We start from the raw sequence: 18,536 nt of genomic DNA on the forward strand, positions 1-18,536 counted from the left end.
CTGGTAGTTACATTAGTTTACCGAGTTGAGTTTAAAAGCAGTTATTTCTTTCCAAAGGAATTTCCTTGAAAGAACGGCTTCATTTAAATCCAAGTAAAAATGTATAATCTTTCATTTATTATAGAAAACTCTACTCCTCTTATATGTTGAATTGCATTATTGACTATGGACACAGTTGATCTTCGGTCTACTGACTAAAATACTCTAGATTAATTAATCAAAATTAATTGTACCATCTGAATATAATTAGTGCCAAATGACATGGTTCTTTCCAGGAAATTCCCTAGAAAATTATTTTGGAAATTGTCATGAACATATGGAGCAGAACAAGATTTGAAATTAGCCATCAACATTGGTTCCTCAGGATTATCACTGGTTGAATGAAGCAAAGTAAATGCAAATAGTGGGAAAAAAAATCCACCTAAAAACAAAATAATTTTTATGGGGGTTTTCAAACTTTTTCAACGGTTTTCCTCGAGGGAAAAAAAATGTATAGGGGCCAGTAAAAATTTACTTTGGGCAAGTAGAATTCTTTTTACTTGCCCGTCCAGACAAGTGAAAAAAAATCTTAGCGTTGAACCCTGGACATGGTCAGTATATTTGTAAATATAAATCATTAGTATATTTAAGTGAATGATAAACATTGAACAGTCACAGACAAAAAGAGAAAATCAAGATTTTTTTTTGGTGTGATATCTTCATTTCCATGACATAACAGTCTTTAGTGAGGTAGACTATAACAGGTCAAGAATTAGAAACATTGCTCCTTAAACTGGCATGTGAAATGACATGAAATAAATATTTCCATGTACAATGTCTTCAAAATGAGGTAGAAATGGTTACAGCGAATGTACAAGATACAACAAAAGTACAACTGAATTAAAAAGATAACACTGAAATGCCATTTTCCATCAGTTGGACAAATTCAACTCCAATAACTTCAATGAATTAGAGTAACATCAAAAAACAGCACATTCTGTTGTTTGTTGCAGTGTGTAGGTAACGTAGAACAAATTAGTTGTGTGGCATTGAAGAGCATTCAATTGTTGTAGCTAAGCGCTTAAATACTTTTAAAATATGGGGATAAGAATACATTATTATTTGCATAACACCTTTTTATTTATCTATATTTTTTCTCCAACATATTTTGAAGCTAAATATTTGTGTGATGAGTTTTTTGTTCAGGAAGTTCTATTTTATAAATGTGCTTATATTTCCAAATTGAAATACTTTTTCATCACATTGAATTTCAGACTAAATTTGAGGCTGCATTTCAGTCTAAATCGTACTATTAAAGGGGATCCACTCTCTGGCCATGCTTTTAGGTAAGTGTTCGGCTTTATTTAATTTTGCAGCAAAAATATTCGTATGGCACAATTTATAAAGGGATGGCATAGTGGAGCAACAAAGCTACAACTCGGTGAAAAAAAAAGATTTACAGTTGTAACTGTACATATTTTCTGACGTGCACATACTTGGTAAATATTTAACTTCTTTCTTCATGGTGTCAATTCATGTTAAAGCTCAAATCAAGCTGATTGACTTGTGACACTGTCAAGCTGTTTTCAAATATGATATAGGAAAATTGAGATTGGACACTTTATTAAGACATTTAATAAACATACCTATTATAGAGCATATACTGTAATATGTGTACGTCTTGATATGTTAAAAGTTGTTTATCAGGAGTGCTTTATTTTGACAGTTTGTCCACAAAAACACGTTTCCCCACTGCTAACTACACTAACACTTAACATCTCATTCATTTCTCCACCAAAACCTATAAGAGAATTACGTCTATACATGAAGAAAATATGTTTTATATATCTAAAAACATCATCGATGTACAATATGGCATGTATTGTCCTTTTAAAAAAAAAAAAAAATCTGAATTACATTCAACATTTCAGGCCTTGGTACAAAAACCTCAAGTTTAATTTTCCCAGAGCTAAGAAGCTGTGTGTGTGTGTTTTCTACTGTTAGTATCAAAGGCCTTGTAAGTTCATTGTTTCCCTGAAGTGTTCAGAGTATGTTTTGCTCTTAATAAAAGCCATGGCTCCGTTTTCATCTTGCTCCATAAAGCTTCCTACAAACAATCTAGACAATAACATACATTCTTATTTTATCATTCTGAGGTAACAATATTCTTCCTGAGTATTCATTAACACGACTATAAATCATCCTTTTGAGAGCCAAAAGTGAAGAGTATGCATATATATATATATATATATAACAAAAAAAAAAATAATACAAGTAAATTCTATAGCACACAAGCGGGTAGATCTTTAAGAATGTCATGTTGAGCAAAAGCTGTTGTCACTCAGAAGCATTTATCCTCCACTGAGACCTGCATGCCTCTCAGTTTGGGCTGTGCATCCAAACAGAAGTAACAAACGGGCTTATGCGACTTTAAACTGTCTGCTCTAAATTAATTTTAGCAGTATGCAGACCTAAGCTTGGTTGTTTGTTTTTGTTTTGTAGATCTGTATATTCATTGTTTATTGTAATAGTTTGACTGTTATAGGCGTAAGCTGCACCATTATTTGCAGATTCTTGAGAAAATATACCTGTTAGTTTCTGGATCAGCAAAAATCTGCGGGCAAACAACAAGCTTTGAAGATGATCTTTAAATACTCAAATGCTGTCATTGTGTGAATGCGAAATACATTTTTAAATGAACCTTAGATTATTTTCCCAATCTTTCTCAAAACTATGTTCAAGGGCGGCTTCATGTGTAATGTAATGTAGTCATTTGATAAGCAGCTTGTTATGTATGAACTGGACAAAAACAAAAGTTGTTGCAGCAATGAAAAAGGTTGAGAACAAGAAGCAGGACACCGGGATAGAATAAGATAAAGAACATGAAAAGAAGGGGTAAAGGAAACTGAAAAAAGTCAAGAATGAGTAAAGGTTGGGGAAAGCGAGGGATGAGCAGGGAAACATTCATTTCTCGAGGCCACACCGAGCCGGAGAGTAAGCTGTGTAAAGTAGCAGTGATTGTGCTGAAGAAGTATGGCAATCTCAACATTTCAGTTATTGCTCTCCTTACTTTTTGGTCGGTAATGATTTTTGTGGTGTGGTAGAACGTATTGCAGTCGAAGGCCTTTTACATACATAATGGCCAAAAATAATTACACCAACGTCTAAAACAGCAACGTTGCAGTGCTGCTGCCGCAGTAGCAGAAAGGAAATAAATAGGATCCTGAGAGAAACAGACACTCATACGTTTAGACTGTCTTAACGCTATCTATGTAGAGAATTCTTTAACCTCACCCCTAAAACTTACCTCAACCTCACAAGGCAAAATGCCCCTTTGAATCTTTGGAAAAACATGAATAATGAAAATTCTAAAGAATGCACATGAAATACCAGTCTTGTGCCCGCTTGGTGTTCACTGCTGAAATTAAACCTTTTTCCCCCCTTAATCTGTCTGGATTAAGAACCCTGGTTGGTTCCAAAGAGTGAGAGAATCCTCTCAAATGCCGACCAGAGTTGTCAGCGCCCTGCAGTGGGGTCCTCAGATGCTGTGTGCGATGCAGGTATCTTCATAGACATTCTTTGTTGCTGAGGAAAGTTGTGCTCCCCTGACACACTCTCTCCTGCTTGGCCTGATGGTGGGCTGTAGTCCCCTGCCCCGCCATAAGGGGGTGACATCATGGGCTTTCCAGGTTTGTAGGCCTGCGGGTCTGAGGTCGAGCCGCTCATATCGTAGCCATTGCCGTGACCTTTGCTGTGACTGTTTCCATGGCCGTTGCCATACTTTCTGTAACGCGATCCGTCCACGTCTCGTCCCTCCTGTCCTTCCTCTGCCATCTCAAAGGCCTTGCGTTTCAGTGGCACTCCTCCCTCGGAGCTCCCTCCAAGGCTGTGAGATGGGTAGTTGTAATTGCCCCCCACCATGGTGGGCCTAGGGGCCAGAGGAGTGGGGGCGCTAATCCCAGGGGGCAGGTAGGAGGCACTGGGGTGGCTGTATCCAGAAGACAGGCTTGTTTGGGGGTAGCACCCTGGAGGGTAGTTGTAGACAGGAGTGCTGGCGCTGTAGCTGGGCACCAGAGTGGGTGCGGCATGCAAAGAGTGTAGAGGGGCAGGGGGAAGTGCTGCGCTGGGCTGAGGGCAGTATCCTGAGGACAGGTAGGTGCTGTTGTAGGCAGGATGGTATTCCTGAGATGACGGGGCACTGCAGGAGCCAGCGCCACTGTAGCCTGGCTCAGAGGCCAAGTTACTGCTCACTACTGTCACACTTCCTGTGGTTGGGATGCCCACAGATGCAGAGCCCACCTTGGTGCCAGTTAATGCCTCCAGTCCAGGATAACACTCCATGCCCTGACCCAGTGCCCATGGCTCAGATTCAGTTTTCAGGAAAGCCCCAGGCTCTGAGTAGGCCCCTGTAGGAGGGCGTTCATAGGACAGCTCCAAGCCTGAGTACTTCTCAGCGTAGCGTTTGAGCAGAGAAGAAGCAGTAAGGGCTGATATGTCATCACTTGCCCATGGGTAACCTGCAGGGGCATAGCTACGGCGACCAGCCGTAGCATAGGGGTCGTGTTTGTGGGCAGACGGCGGCGAGGTAGTAGAGGTGACATCAAGGTGCTGCTCAGGCCACTGAGATAAGGGGGCGGCGTGCTCCGGGGACCAGTGCATCTTCAACAGACCTGACAGAAACAAGAACAAAGCTGAATGAGTCCACACAGTCGTGAAGGGATGTATCAGATGTTTTAAATTAGGAGTAGGTCCACATATATGCAACATTTTGTCTTGACCAGATATTTGAGGTATTTTGCCTCCCGTGTCTTTCAAAACTCACAAGCATGCTAAGAGACCGGCAGCTTCATGAATATCTGCCCTCTTAATCACATTGGCTAGCAATGGCTTCAGTGCTTAGCCTGTGCTCTTCTACACAGTTTCATCCAGGCAGGGGACAACTGTTCTAATCTTTATGTGAAGCCGGCAACATAGCCCCCAGCCTGGTCTCCACGGCGATAAGCCTCTATCAGCCCACAAGCTGCCCTCTGCCTTTGCCTCTCTCACATTAGGGCCATTGTTGTCTCTCTGTGACTCTCTTAGTCCACAAAGCCACCCCCACTGAGCATGTGATCTAATTCAGCCTGAACCTCAGGGGTCTGTTGGACAAGGGGAATAGGAGGTAGGGGGGTTCAGTGTGTGGAGGAGGGATCAGAGTAGTTTTTCATCATACTACATAGAGAGACTGGACCAGTATATCTGTGAGCACTGTTACAAGTGCACCGATTGATTGAGCAGTCAAAAAATCAGATTTTCATGTCCCATGTGTGATTATACATTTACACAAAGAGAGTAATCCGCTGGTTTAGTGGTCGTGGGCTTGATTGGCTTTTTGCAGGCCTTGTCTTTTTGAACTGGCATTAGGCTGACATTCCAGGCATTGCAGAGTATTATTAAACTGTCCTGACCCCAGGCCTTAGCCAGAGGGGCTTCCCTACAACAGCACTGGACAGAGGAAGTAGTTACTGCCTCAGTCTCTGTCAGTATAATTTTTTAATTGGCACCAATAGCATGATATGTTCTCTTGCAATATTAGGGCATAAATGTATCTTTCCTTAGTAACTGTTCTGATATCTTGCATTTTGCCTTCAATGGATCAGACTGTGCAATTATTAACAAACTGTTATCTTAGTGGTGCATAATAAAAAATACGCCATGACTTTTAACAACCATGTGCAACGTGTTGTTATTGTGTCGTGAGTTACAGTTTAATTTAAGACTAGGGTTGCATCTAAAAATTATTTCATCGTTGATTAATCTGCAAGTAATTCTTTTGACTAATGATACATTGTTTTCTCAATAAAATAGTGGAAGATGACCAATGAAACTGAAAAAAAATTGAATACCTTTTGGTTTCAGACTGTTATGGGAACAAGGTATTCAATTTACAATTATATATGTGGAATCAGATAGGGGTGTAACAGTACAGAAAAGTCACGGTTTGGTTTATACCCCGGTTTAGGAGTCACGGTTCGATGTGAGTCCTGCATAGTGGAAAAATAAAAACAAATGCATAAGGATACATTTATTTTAAACAGTCAGGGCAAGTGTCGAAGATCCTCTTGCTGGGGACTGAGGCAACTTTGGTATACTATTATTATAATGAAAATAAGGAACATTTCAAACATTTCTGTATTACACTGTACCATCCCTGAACAAACATGTTTAAAACTTGTGCATAAGGAGGAGTGTTTCAGTTAGTTCCACCTTGGCTATATTTACACATTTAAAGTACCGAAACATTTACCATCCCAGCGATCGGCACATCTGGCTGATGCCATCGATTGTTTGTTAGCATGTGTTTCCATCACATAACCAACGGTGGAGCAACACTGACACACACTGTCCTCATCTTATAGACAACTCTCTGTCCGTTGCCATTGTACTTGATCTGGAAACCGCAGACAGGTCTTCCAGCTCCTGCGTTTCATTTACACCCGCCATAGTATGACTGACTTGCACTCCACTTTGTTGCGAATGGCATATAACTAGAGTAAAGATTACCAAGTGGAACTTGCACTTGTGAATTTAGGGAAGCAATAGGAATAAATGAACTGTTTCAGCTCTGGAACCAGAAAATGTTTATTTTTGCTTAAAAATAATTGCTGATTAGTTGTCTGCCCATCTAGTAATCGACTAATTGTTTCAGCTCTATTCAAGCCCCTTTTCATCTAGATGTTCTACGTTTTGGGCCAAGCCTGTTTTTGAAGATTTTATTAGGAGAAATGCAAAGAATCAGGAAATAATTGCAGCAGTGGTAGGTGTTTACACACACACACACTTAACTCACTCACACGTCTGACACGTCTGGTGTGTCTACATGTGGATTATGGCAGGTTGTGTCACATGTCCACCAGGACCAACAGATGGGCCTCAAACGGTCCACATGTTGATCCCTAAATCAAATGATCCTTCAGCCCAATAATCCCACTCATCCAATCCAGGGATCGCAGCGCTCTCGACCAGCACAAGCTCCACCCCGGATTGGAGAAATCCCTATGCTCCTGGGTATTCTGACTGGTCACGGTGCTTATCCCGGGAACAAAAACATTATTGGCACAGAGCAAAAAAAAAGGCTTATATTCCCACCAACACGCATTCATACCTGGGTAAACACAGCACCACAAAAATGCTCAACAGGAAGGAATATGAGAGATACTTCTCTACACTGAGGTTAGAATCAAAATGACTGCATATCATGACCCAGTAAAACACTTAACCCTGATTAGTGGCTGTTGATTCATTGTATTTCATAGTGATCTACAGGTCAAGGCTCGATTAGCGAATGGGTCTACTGGGCACTGTGTTTAGGGAGCTCCCCTAAAGTCCCCTAAACGCAGTGCCTGCTGTAAAGCGACTGTTATTAACATTTCTCATTACAGACCCAAAGGGTTCAGTCATTTATCAAATCAGAGGCCAAAAAAGTTCTTCTGAAAAACCTGAAGGAATAAAGTAAATGTTCACAAGTAAAGGGCTATCACATCTTCAGAGGGAGTGTTTAATACCCTCATGTTTTCTGTAGATCTTAAGAATTTATTTTTCTCTCTATTGATACCAACATCACTTCCTGAAAGTGGAGTTGATTTATTTATTTTTTTAGTTGTTCCTCCTTTCCCGTATTGAGGGACTATAAGGATAGAGGGTGTCGTATGTTGAACAGATTGAAAGCTCTTTGAGGCAAAATTGTGATTTGTTTTATATATATACTGTGTGTGTGTATATATATATATATATATATATATATATATATATATATATATATATATATATATATATATATTCAAAAAGTGTTTTCCCTTGCATGGAATGGTAGATGAGAGACTGAAAACAATTATGTGCAGAAAACATCAGACTAATACTCACTGGTCATGCTGATTGCAGGCATGAGCCATTCGTTTGCTGCTTTACCTTCAATCTACTCCTCTTGCCCTATCTCCACCCGATGGTCTATAATCTATCCGAGACATCAGAGACATGCAGTCCGGGTAGGCAAGCTAGGCACTGCCTACCCTGCCAAAATTCAAACATAAAAATGTTTATTAAATAATTGTATTTAATAGACTTGTATTTGTATTTTTACTGTTTATTCTTGTTATTTATATATGCAATATGTGTTATTCCAATTGTTTAGACGTTACGATGAGAAATGTAGCAGTTACATATAATCAAATACCAAATAAATGGTAGAAAAAGCAGTGCTTTTACTGTCCATTCATTGGGACAAGTGAAAAACCCATGTTGCGCAGGCGCGCTTCTATCCTGTATTCTTCAACATGTACGGCAAAAAGCACAACTCTGCTGTGCCTTTGCATGTAAATGTGTTATGCCAGTCATCTCCGTTACATATCAAACATGGACTAATTAAAATCAAGATATTACTGGACATTTGCGCAGCTATCGTCATTACACCAGCTACATTGTAAGCGTAATCTCCCGCGAAATTCAAAGTCAAAATGACAACAGCGGTGTCCGCCAATATCACAGAGTTGAGGAATTTCTCCAAGCTCGATTTTAATTTAAAAAAAGGAGTTGATAGCAAGAGGGAGGTCTATGCCTGCCTTAGATGTACTACTGCAGCAAAAGGGACAAAAAATTGTCCGATCGTTTCAGACTGGTATGGAAGAAAAGATTGTCTATGTGGCTGTGCTAACAGTCAGCGGCTGTACTACTATCCCTGCCTGCTTTTTTCAACGAGTCAGACTGTTTGGACTTCAACAGGATACTGTGATTTGAACAACCTGCCCGCAGCTTTAACCAAGCATGAAAAGTCGTCAGCTCACATCCAGTGTCAAATTACGCTGAAAACCTTCGGTATATCTCGGATCGAACATGCACTTGACGAGCAAAGGAGGCGGAATATAACCTACCACAATGAAGAGGTAAAGGAAAACCGAGAAGTTTTGAAGGATCGGATAAATGCGACCTGCTTCCTTGCAAAGCAAGAGCTTGCTTTTTGTGGCAATGATGAAAGCGCTAGCTCTAGCAATAGGGGCAATTACATCAAGTTGCTTGGATGTGCTAGCTGAGAAAGACGAGAGGTTAGCTAGACATCTACGTACATCTACTGTATAAGACGTGTGGTTGAATTAATGCCGACTGCAAGACATTTGCCTTCATATTCAATTGAGCAGTGTGTGTTTTCATTGTTCCTGACTGACAAACATAATAGGCAGCTGTGCAATAATTAAGGATAAAGATGGTTGCATTCTGATGCTGGGCATTGGCTACTGGTGTGTGCGTGCATGTGTGAGAGAGAGAGAGAGAGAGAGAGAGAGAGAGAGAGAGAGAGAGACTGTGAGAGTAGTACACGATATGTCCTGATTGGAAATTTCTCAATATCGACCGTGCGTGTGTGCCGCACTTGTGTGTAACGTTTACTGTTTTGACGTATTAGCCTAAACAATGGACCTTTTTCACAGCAGACATTTTGACTTGTCATAGTAGGAAAAGCACAGCTGAAATTGATAACCTTAATGATGGCTCAATTCCATCAACTGTCCCAGTAAGTTATTTCAGTGAGTCAGCATGCACAATACCAGGGTCTCTCCTAAGTGGAATGCAGCCATCCTTAATGGGTTTGAATACACCTATGCTTTTCCTACTATGACATGTCAACATGTCTGCCTTGAAAAAGGTCTATAAATTAGGTTATCTGGCTTTCATAACTCAGTGCCTAGCCTCTTACTGACATCACCGCACGTCACTGCGAGACGTGAGATCGCAGTAATCTAATGTGTCTGGAATCCTCGTCAATATGCAGAGGAGGAATGTGAAAACTGAGGATCACTCTGAGATCAGATGATGGAAGAGTGAACTGGAGGGTCAGGATGGGTTAAAGGGTAACTACCATTATTTTTCAACCTGGACGCTATTTTCCTATTTTTGTGTCTAAGTGACTAATGGGAACAACAATCTTTGGAATTAGTCCAGTATTAAGCAAGAAACAAATCTTCGAATTGTCTGACAACCTTATGGAAAGGATCCCTTCAGAGATAGACCTTTAAAACCTCTTTGAGACCTTTCTGTTTGACCACAAACAGCTCTGACGTTGCTAGCGCTAAACCCACCAGACTTAATTTAACCAAAACTAGAGATGTGATGGTTCGAAAAGTGGAAAGAAGACCCAAAACGGCTTTTCATAGTTTTATTTTGTTTCTGTCGACTTTGAATGAAGTGTAATTTACGATGCTAAAATGACTGTTTATTTACATGGAGTCTGGTGGGTCTAGGGAACGCAACATCGCGGATGTTTTTATGTTTTCTTATGTTACTCTTTAACAGAAAGGTCAACCTCCTTAGAAATTCATTCCATAATGTTGTCAGACACTTGGAAGATTAATCTGAGCCTGTCCGTAGCAAAACGAACACTTTTGTGAAGGTAAATACAAGCTGGAAAATTGCCCTATTAACTTACATTGTAGCTTGTTTCGCTGCTGCCGACTGCAGCGATCTTGCTCAATACTCAACTCATTTCAAAGATTGTTGTTCCCATCAGTCACTTAGACACAAAAACATAGGAAAATAGGGTTAAAAAAAGGTTGGAAAAAAAACGGTATGTACCCGGAACAGACTGAGTAAACCAGAATAATGAAGGATTGAGCACACAAGGCTTATGGGAGTGTCAATGCTCTGTGTTCAAGAATTAAAGAAGCATCACTACTGGTGAGTTTACTCCTTATGTTGGCTTTAAGCCTGTAACTTTGATGAGGGCTTAATTCCAAGGCAATGCAACACAACCAATGCAGGGCAGGTTCCTGCAAACGTGGCTGAACTACTTCACCCTTACTCATCAGCTCCCTCTCTTAGGTCAAATATGCTAAATTTGCGGTCTGCCCCACACACCCACCTTAAGACCCGTGGTGGTTGAGCTTTGAGGCTGTAGCACCTAAATTTGCTTGCATTTGATGTATTATTGGTAATTTCAGTATGTATTCTTAGTTTTACACTTTATAACACATGGCTCGGGTGGTCATTTCCCCTTCTATGATTTATTTCTTGTATGTTGTTTTAAGCACTTTGTGACTATGTCTGCGAAAAGAGCTATACAAATACATTTTACGTATTTACTTGATCATTATTGTGTGCAATAACACAAAATTATGATGATTTTATATATTATATAAATATATGGCTACAAAATAGTGACTTGTGCATTAATGCTGGTAATGATTCTAGTGTCAAATTTCCACCGATTTCTATTTTATGGACAAAACTGTTAATTCTTACATATAGGCAGATGCAACTCTAGATACAAGTACATAAAGTAGATCTACTTATTAAAGGGTATACCACCATAATAAAACACTAATTAGTAAAATTACTGAGATGTCTCAGAATGTGGAAAACTACTAGTTACTGTAACTGCTCTCTTTATCAGCTGACCAATATTATACATTTAGTTATGTACACATTATATTGCCTGTAGCAGAATTTCTTTCAAAATGTCACTCTTTACACACAGAAAGATAGTCTTAGTCTTAATAGTGACATTTTACCAAGATTGTCTTAATAAGATGAAATTTAAGATAATGCTTACATGTTTGCTTATTTTCCAGGAAATTCCTGCGACAGATTAAAACCTCTTACTGTTCACGAGTGTTGTAACATCAGACATCTGTGTTAAAGTGAGGATATTAGGGAACAGAGTTTGCGTATTAAGAGGGATGAGTGAGGGAGCCCCTAACCCTAATCTAACCCCTCATGTTGGCTCGGGGCTTGGAAACTCCCCTTCATTCTTGGCCATGCTTGGCTTACCAAGAGCCAAAGATGAGTATTAAGCCGGCTTGGTACTATGACAGCTTTCCTTAATCATTGTGATTATCATACTGTCGACAAGCACTAGTGTTTCTCCTCTTTGTCTTTGTTTGGCTACTGGACACATCAGATGAAGGGGAAGCTCACAGGGATACGAAAAAGATAGAAACAGGAACGTAAAAGACCAGTTGGTTTTTATTAAAAGAAATACAGTATGTATGCCACGCTGTCAGTACACTGTTTCAAATGTGCGCCTATGTTACTCTTATTTGTAATTCTGTGTAGGCTCTAACAATTGTGTCACTTCTAATGTTTAGTGATCTTGCACCATGAATTTAAAGACACTTTAGTCAAATGCCACTGTCACAACACACAGTTATTATAGATATACAGTTGACATGTTAGCTCATGTCTCCAAAAAACACAGTGTACCCCATCTTTTCTTGCCTTTGCGGGTGGGATTTTCTTTCTCATTGAAATGAATGAGAATGCCTAATCGTTTGTATCTTTTAAATAAACCAAACTCAAGTCTCTGTTCAATACCCAAAAGTTACTAACTAAAAGACGGAACTTTTTGTCCACAGCAATAGCTCTGAATGATAATCTGAGCAGCCACATCTCGTCTGCCAGCTGCCTGTGACAGCTTCGATACTGGACGTTATGTAACGAGTGAAGCTTGAATAACATAGTGAAGTGTCACAGTAAAAACTTTTGCTATAATGCATTTATTCTAAATCCAAATGTAGTTGTGTTTACGTACTCTCGCATTCACTTCTTCCCATAGACCAGTAACAGTTGTGATGAAGAGAATGTTTACCCTTCAAAATGGCTTCGCTAGATGAAAAATAACCAATTTGTGTAGCATTATTGAGAAGAGCGAGATAACATCAGAAGAGGAGATGGCCAGTTAGAGCCCGGGATGTGTTGAGGCAAGAGGGGATCAAACAAAACGAGGTTAGAGGGAAATACTAACATCCCAAGCAGAGCAATCCTGCAGACCTTACATGTAGTTATATACACCTGGTGGGAGGCATACAGTATGTAAGCTGCAGCAAAATGTCTCTGGGAATCAAAAGAAACATCAAAGTCACCTATCTCTCTGCTGTGTGTGTAACCATTACTTCTTAATGAGATAGGTCATCGATAGGATATGCAACAAATTCATCAAATGATTTTCTCTTTCAATAATGTAAGTCATGGGGGTTTTCTATGTGTCAGTGGAGGCTAGCCTGACTCGTGGTCCACTGCATGGTCACGATGAGTAATTAGGGCTTAATTAGATGAAAGTACGTGTGGGGGAGGTGTTTACTGGAATGGGGATTTGGGGGTTGCGAGGCATTAGAGGAGGTTTTGCTGGCCGGCTGGTTGGCTAGATGAGGAGTGCTTTTACTCCACTTACAATAATCAAAGACTTACATTTCCTGAGGATGGACAGACACCTCGAAATATACACACACTAAGCTGCACACACAGACTCAAGCAGATACTGTGCTTTGGGTGCTGTGTTTAGCTTCAGCTGGCCAACAGGCAGAGGAGCTCTTGGTCATCTATGGGATGAGTCAGGCTGCTGGAATGTCAGGAATCTAACCTGAGATCTATTTACAAAGCACATATCATCTCTGTTCGTTTAACACACACTGCCCACTCTAAGGCTAAAGGAAGGGAGGGAGAGAACATGCACGTACAGTGCTGATGAATGACCCTATCAGCTGTTGCACATTATTGGGCGATTTGTATTAGTTAGAGTTAATTTACACCACTGCTTGTAAGATCAATATAGAACACATCAGAAGAGAAATGGCATATTAATATACATGGAGAATGTCAGAATTCTTGTGGCAGTGGACAATGGACTGCACACACTGCACACACATGACACAGCTATCTCTGTCTGCCTTCCATACAAAGTAAATTAGGGTTAGATTGTTATGTAAGCAATGACCATAGTCTAAAACGGTAAAGCCAGTGTTTGAAGGACGATCTGCTGAGGAGAAAACCCTCCCTCTCCCTCCTCTCTCCCCTTCCCCCTTTTCTCCAGGCCCACACAGTCCACCAGGCCACACTGCTGTCAGCCAATCAACCACTCTACCATATCTGATTCAAGTTTTACACACCTCTAACCTACAAGTCATTTCTAACTACAAATCACATGACAATTTAAATCAGAATATGGCTTTTCCTGGTCAAACGGTCACATCCATTCACACAGATTTATCTTGAAGCACGACTGAGAAACTGGTTTAGGTGAATTCGTTTTTATCCTCCTTTTCCGCTCATTTTATTTTTCAATGAGATATTTCCTAACAAGACTCCCTTTCTGGAGCCTCCCTCCTTCTATCTATGCTGAAGCAAAGACAGGGCTGTGTGTCCGAGCCTGTGTGGTCAGTTTCCCCCTCCCCCACTCTTTAGCTCACACACACATGTGGCAGAAGCTGGCCTGGCCCCTCTTTGCTTATTGTGTCCACTCATATATCAGGCTGCAGCTGACCAGTGCCTCCTCACGTCCCCTCCATCTGCCCTTCACTTTGCTCTTTCTCTATCATTTTACTGCCATCAGCATGGCTCTTTACTATAACACATAATGAGAATCTAAGGTGTGCTACAATTTACTTAACAAGCCTTCATGATTACTATGGAGGACTAATGTTAGGGTTAAAAAGGGCTAAAACTTCTAATAATCATTATGGTCAGAGCCCTTAATGAGGTGTGGGTGATTGTGTGTGAGTGTGTGTGTGTGGAGGCGAAGTGTGATGTTTATTTGTCCCTCTATACAGGACTAATGAGAAGCTTGTGACACTAGGTTGCTAATGATTCGGCTTTCATTCACATAATCGCTTCACCCTGGTAACTGGCAGCTAAAAAGGACTAAAACTTCTAATAATCATTATGGTCAGAGCCCGTAATGAGGTGTGGTTGACTGTATGTTTACTTGTTTGTGTGTGTGTGTGTGTGTGTGTGTGTGTGTGTGTGTGTGTGTGTGTGTGTGTGTGTGTGTGTGTGTGTGTGTGTGTGTGTGTGTGTGTGCAGATGGACAAGAAATGTGTAAGCCTGTGATATTTGATTAAAGTAGGTGTGGTTGTAAAAAAGAAATGCCATCATAGGATTGTGTGTAGTTGAAGTTTCTGTGGGAAGAAATCTAACGAGACGCTGGGAGCCTTTTTGAGGGAGGAATGTGACAGACGTATGTTACTAAAACTTCTGTCTGCTCATAAAACTCCCACCGTCTCCCTAGAAGTTTTGCGTTGTTTATCTATCCGCATCTGTGTAGCTCTTTAGAATATTATAACTTAGAAGTAAATCCCTGTTGCATTATTCCAATCAGGTTAGCCTTGTAATCCTTTTAAGCTTGGCCTAATCAATAGCCCAGTCAATCAATATAAGCATATTCATCAGCCTGGATAGCAACCTTTCATGATTAGCACATATACAAGTGAGGCATGTACTGTGATGCGTCACAGAGATTTATGTGATTTAATCTGCTTTTACATACTAATGTTGCACATATAGAAACAGATCTGTACAATCTAGTAACACTGGAAACAAAATGTTGCTAAGTCGGTTTTTATGCATGTTTCAGCACAAAACACCATCATCATAGTTTAATATACATACATTGAAACATAAGTTATTTTTTCCTTAAATAAATATACAGTAAGGGTGTCTCCAGAATCTCACGATGTGATGGTGCTATCATTGTTTAAAAATAAGTATAACCAACGTTTTAGGTATCTTCCATTCTAAAAGAAACTGCTCCGCTGCACTCCTTCGCTATGTTCACGCTGCTCCTTAGAAGAGACAGACAGTGGCGCTTAAGCTGCTGTCTGTCTAAACAAGTTGTTACTATACTATATTCACATGGAGTGGCTGAAAAAACAGCGACTGAACACTTTCGGTGAAATTCCTCAATGCAAGCCTGGAGACTCAGCTGTTAAAGCCATTAGCATATCTTTCTTCTCAAAATGACTTCTCAGAGACCCCCCAGCCCCTCACTTCCCTCTACAGAGCCACAGGAGATGAGTGCTGGACAAAAGAGGAGCCAGAAGAAGATGGACAGAAAAACAGATTCAAATTAATACTAGGTCACATTGTTCACGTACAATATGCGAAGAAGACCCATCATTAGACATGACCGTACAACATTAATCCAAGCACAGTCTGTGTACACACATTTAGAAAAATAAATAAAGCAGTGCAGACTTACTGTATGGGGTGACAGGACTGAGCATTCTGCAGCCCTGGCCCCAGGTAAAGAGGAGAGGACCGGGTCCACTTGGTGCTAGTGAGGGCCCAGCTGCATGCTGCGGGGCCTCCCTGGGCTACTGCTTCTCTTGCTGCTGGTGGTTGTGTGGCTGTTGGCTCGGCTAGTGACTGGCCTGCTGGACCCCTTCATGGTTCATTTCACAGTTCAACACCGCGCCGACACACTGCCACCTGAATAGCACACACATGCCAGTGTAAGAGCCAGAAGACAGTGAATGAGATGAGGATGTTTATTTTGATTATTTTAGTACAAATAATAAACCTAATTTGCTTGCATGTGTCATATGTTGAAATCAGTATTCGTATTATAAAGACTATTGTGAAAATACCTTTTGGGAAATAACTTGCAGAAAGCAACTGATATTGACTCATAATGAGTTTTTCATGTGTTTGCTCTGTTTATTGTGCATGCATGTGTATGAGCGACCGATTAAGACAGAGTTTGAATGCTAAATGACCTGACAGAGAGGGGGCTTTTCCTTTCAGACCACACCACCGCATGGCCAAGCAGAGACAATTTTCTAATTCTTTGAAGCCACCCACGTTTCAACACAAACACTGCAATCTACAAGAGCAAAAGTAACTTTGTACTCTCTGCTGAGCAAGGAAGCTATCATGTCTCCCATGGAATACATGAGGGAGAAAACTGCAGAATGTAGAATAGGGGAGTGCTGTGTGACATGTAACCTGGTTTGACACAGAGGACAAACTATTGAGAATGTCGTACATATGTATGGAGAGGATAAACTATAACAGTACAATGGAGTAAGCAGCACATAAAAGAGGGCATCTCACACAGAAAGAGAGAATAGAGAGAATTGAAAATGACAGGAATGTGCAAGAAGCAGCAGAAGCATTGTCATTACTGCTGCAAGGAGATAAAAGCTAAATCTTTTTCAACAAGTGAGTATATGGTTACTGACCTGATCGTGCCTGGATTAGCTCGATGAGTGGTTCAGTCAGGAAAGTAATCCACTATTCCACAAAGTACAACAGAGGAGCCAACATAAATGTTTATGTGTGAGTGTGTGTGTGTTTGTGTGTGTGTGAGAGGCTTGTGCTCTCTTCTGGGACCCTCCTACTCTCCTACACTCCTTGCTCGCCCTCCAGCTTCCCTCTCCCTCCCCCCTCTCGCTCTCCCTCGCCCAGTGACAACAGAGCAGCACATACATCCCCTCCCCCAACCACGCCACCCCTCCCCCTCCTCCTTCTCCCTCTCTTTTGTTAAAACTATTTCAGCAGGAAGAGAGAGGGAAAAAGTGACCAATCATGCAGTGTCAGAAAAGACAGAAAGAAAAGACTGTTTCCCCCTGTTGTTGTGTGTGTGTGTGTGTGTGTGTGTGTGTGTGTGTGTGTGTGTGTGTGTGTGTGTGTGTGCGTGCTAGCATGAATTTCTGCGTGTGTGCAAGTGTGAATGCATGTTTTTTTATTTATTTATTGTAGACCTTCAGTGTGATGAATGAGCATGTGGGACACATGCTACTGAAAAATAGTGAATTTTCTTCTTCACTGATCACATGAGAAGTTCAGTTATTGTCAATGACTTTTATTGATCTGGTACATTGATCTTAGTGGTGTTGGGAGGGTGAAGTTGAAACAACCATGTCAATATTACCTAATTCTTATGTCCTGTGGTACCCCATCCCCCCTTACGCACATACACATACACACACAGCCTGCACACATGCATGGGCAGCAGTAAATGACCTCCGCATTGGCCTCAAATCTTTGACTAAGAAGTGGGTACATTTCTTTACCTGTAATGTATCAATATCTGATATTCTTATATATACACACCTCCTTTATATTGTTTTCCATTTAACTCTTTCCCTTAAAACCCTGTTTTGCTCCCCAGTCCCTCATACATAGAAACACAGCTGTGCTTCTGCATTTAGAGTTATGGAGGAGGCGGGATAAGCAGGTCCACTCCTCATGTTACTCTGCTGTAAACATTCAAGGCGCTGCAGGACACACTCCTTCTGCTTTGGGCCCTGTACCAAATACACACACACACACACACACACACACACACACACACACACACACACGCACATGTTTGACATGTGTGAGCCATGTTTCAGAAAGTGGTCATTCACAGCTCAAACTGTAACTTTCCTTTGCAATTTAATTTTATTGGACCGTAATCACATGACTATGATTACAAAGCAGTTTTAACAAAAAAGAGGACTTTGATCACTACCAACATCATTACACCAACCTTACAATAGTTGGTGATTGCAGTCCTTCTTATTTATGGTGAGTGGCCATAAGTGGGCTATCATCTGAGTGAACCACGAGTTAGATTTTTGCCAATAATAGCAGTAGAGCTGGAGGCTTGTTACAAGACCTTTCATCAGGTGAGGAGTAATGGCTAGTGCAGTGCTCAGCTCTTTCTCCCTTACCTGCTTTGTTGACCGACTGTGAAAAAAAAGCCACGCTGTTATTTTGCAGGCTAGGAAACAATACATCTAAACAATCCCAAATGTGCTGCAGGGGGATTTTCT

The 18,536-nt window shown here is 40.8% G+C and overlaps 1 protein-coding gene across 1 annotated transcript; it reads right to left on the bottom strand.

The window, feature by feature from the left end:
- Window positions 1–703: 703 nt before the first annotated feature.
- si:dkey-195m11.8 (fidgetin) lies at window positions 704–17,097 on the bottom strand. The gene is made up of 3 exons (XM_028574802.1): window positions 16,956–17,097; window positions 15,974–16,203; window positions 704–4,649 (listed from the first exon to the last, which is right to left on the bottom strand). Exons 2-3 carry the CDS (start codon window positions 15,996–15,998, stop codon window positions 3,496–3,498), a joined length of 1,179 nt encoding a protein of 392 aa, XP_028430603.1. The 5' UTR covers window positions 15,999–16,203; window positions 16,956–17,097; the 3' UTR covers window positions 704–3,495.
- Window positions 17,098–18,536: the final 1,439 nt, after the last annotated feature.

This window comes from Perca flavescens, chromosome 4 (genome assembly GCF_004354835.1).
Source record: "Perca flavescens isolate YP-PL-M2 chromosome 4, PFLA_1.0, whole genome shotgun sequence".
Lineage (NCBI taxonomy): Eukaryota > Metazoa > Chordata > Actinopteri > Perciformes > Percidae > Perca > Perca flavescens.

Bases quoted from the DNA above. Each gene is read 5' to 3' on its own strand.
- si:dkey-195m11.8 (XM_028574802.1), bottom strand. From the start codon at position 15,998: ATGCTCAGTCCTGTCACCCCATACA. The intron at 4,650-15,973 runs GTAAGTCTGCAC...TGTTTCTGTCAG, and splicing joins CAGTCCTGTCACCCCATACA to GTCTGTTGAAGATGCACTGG.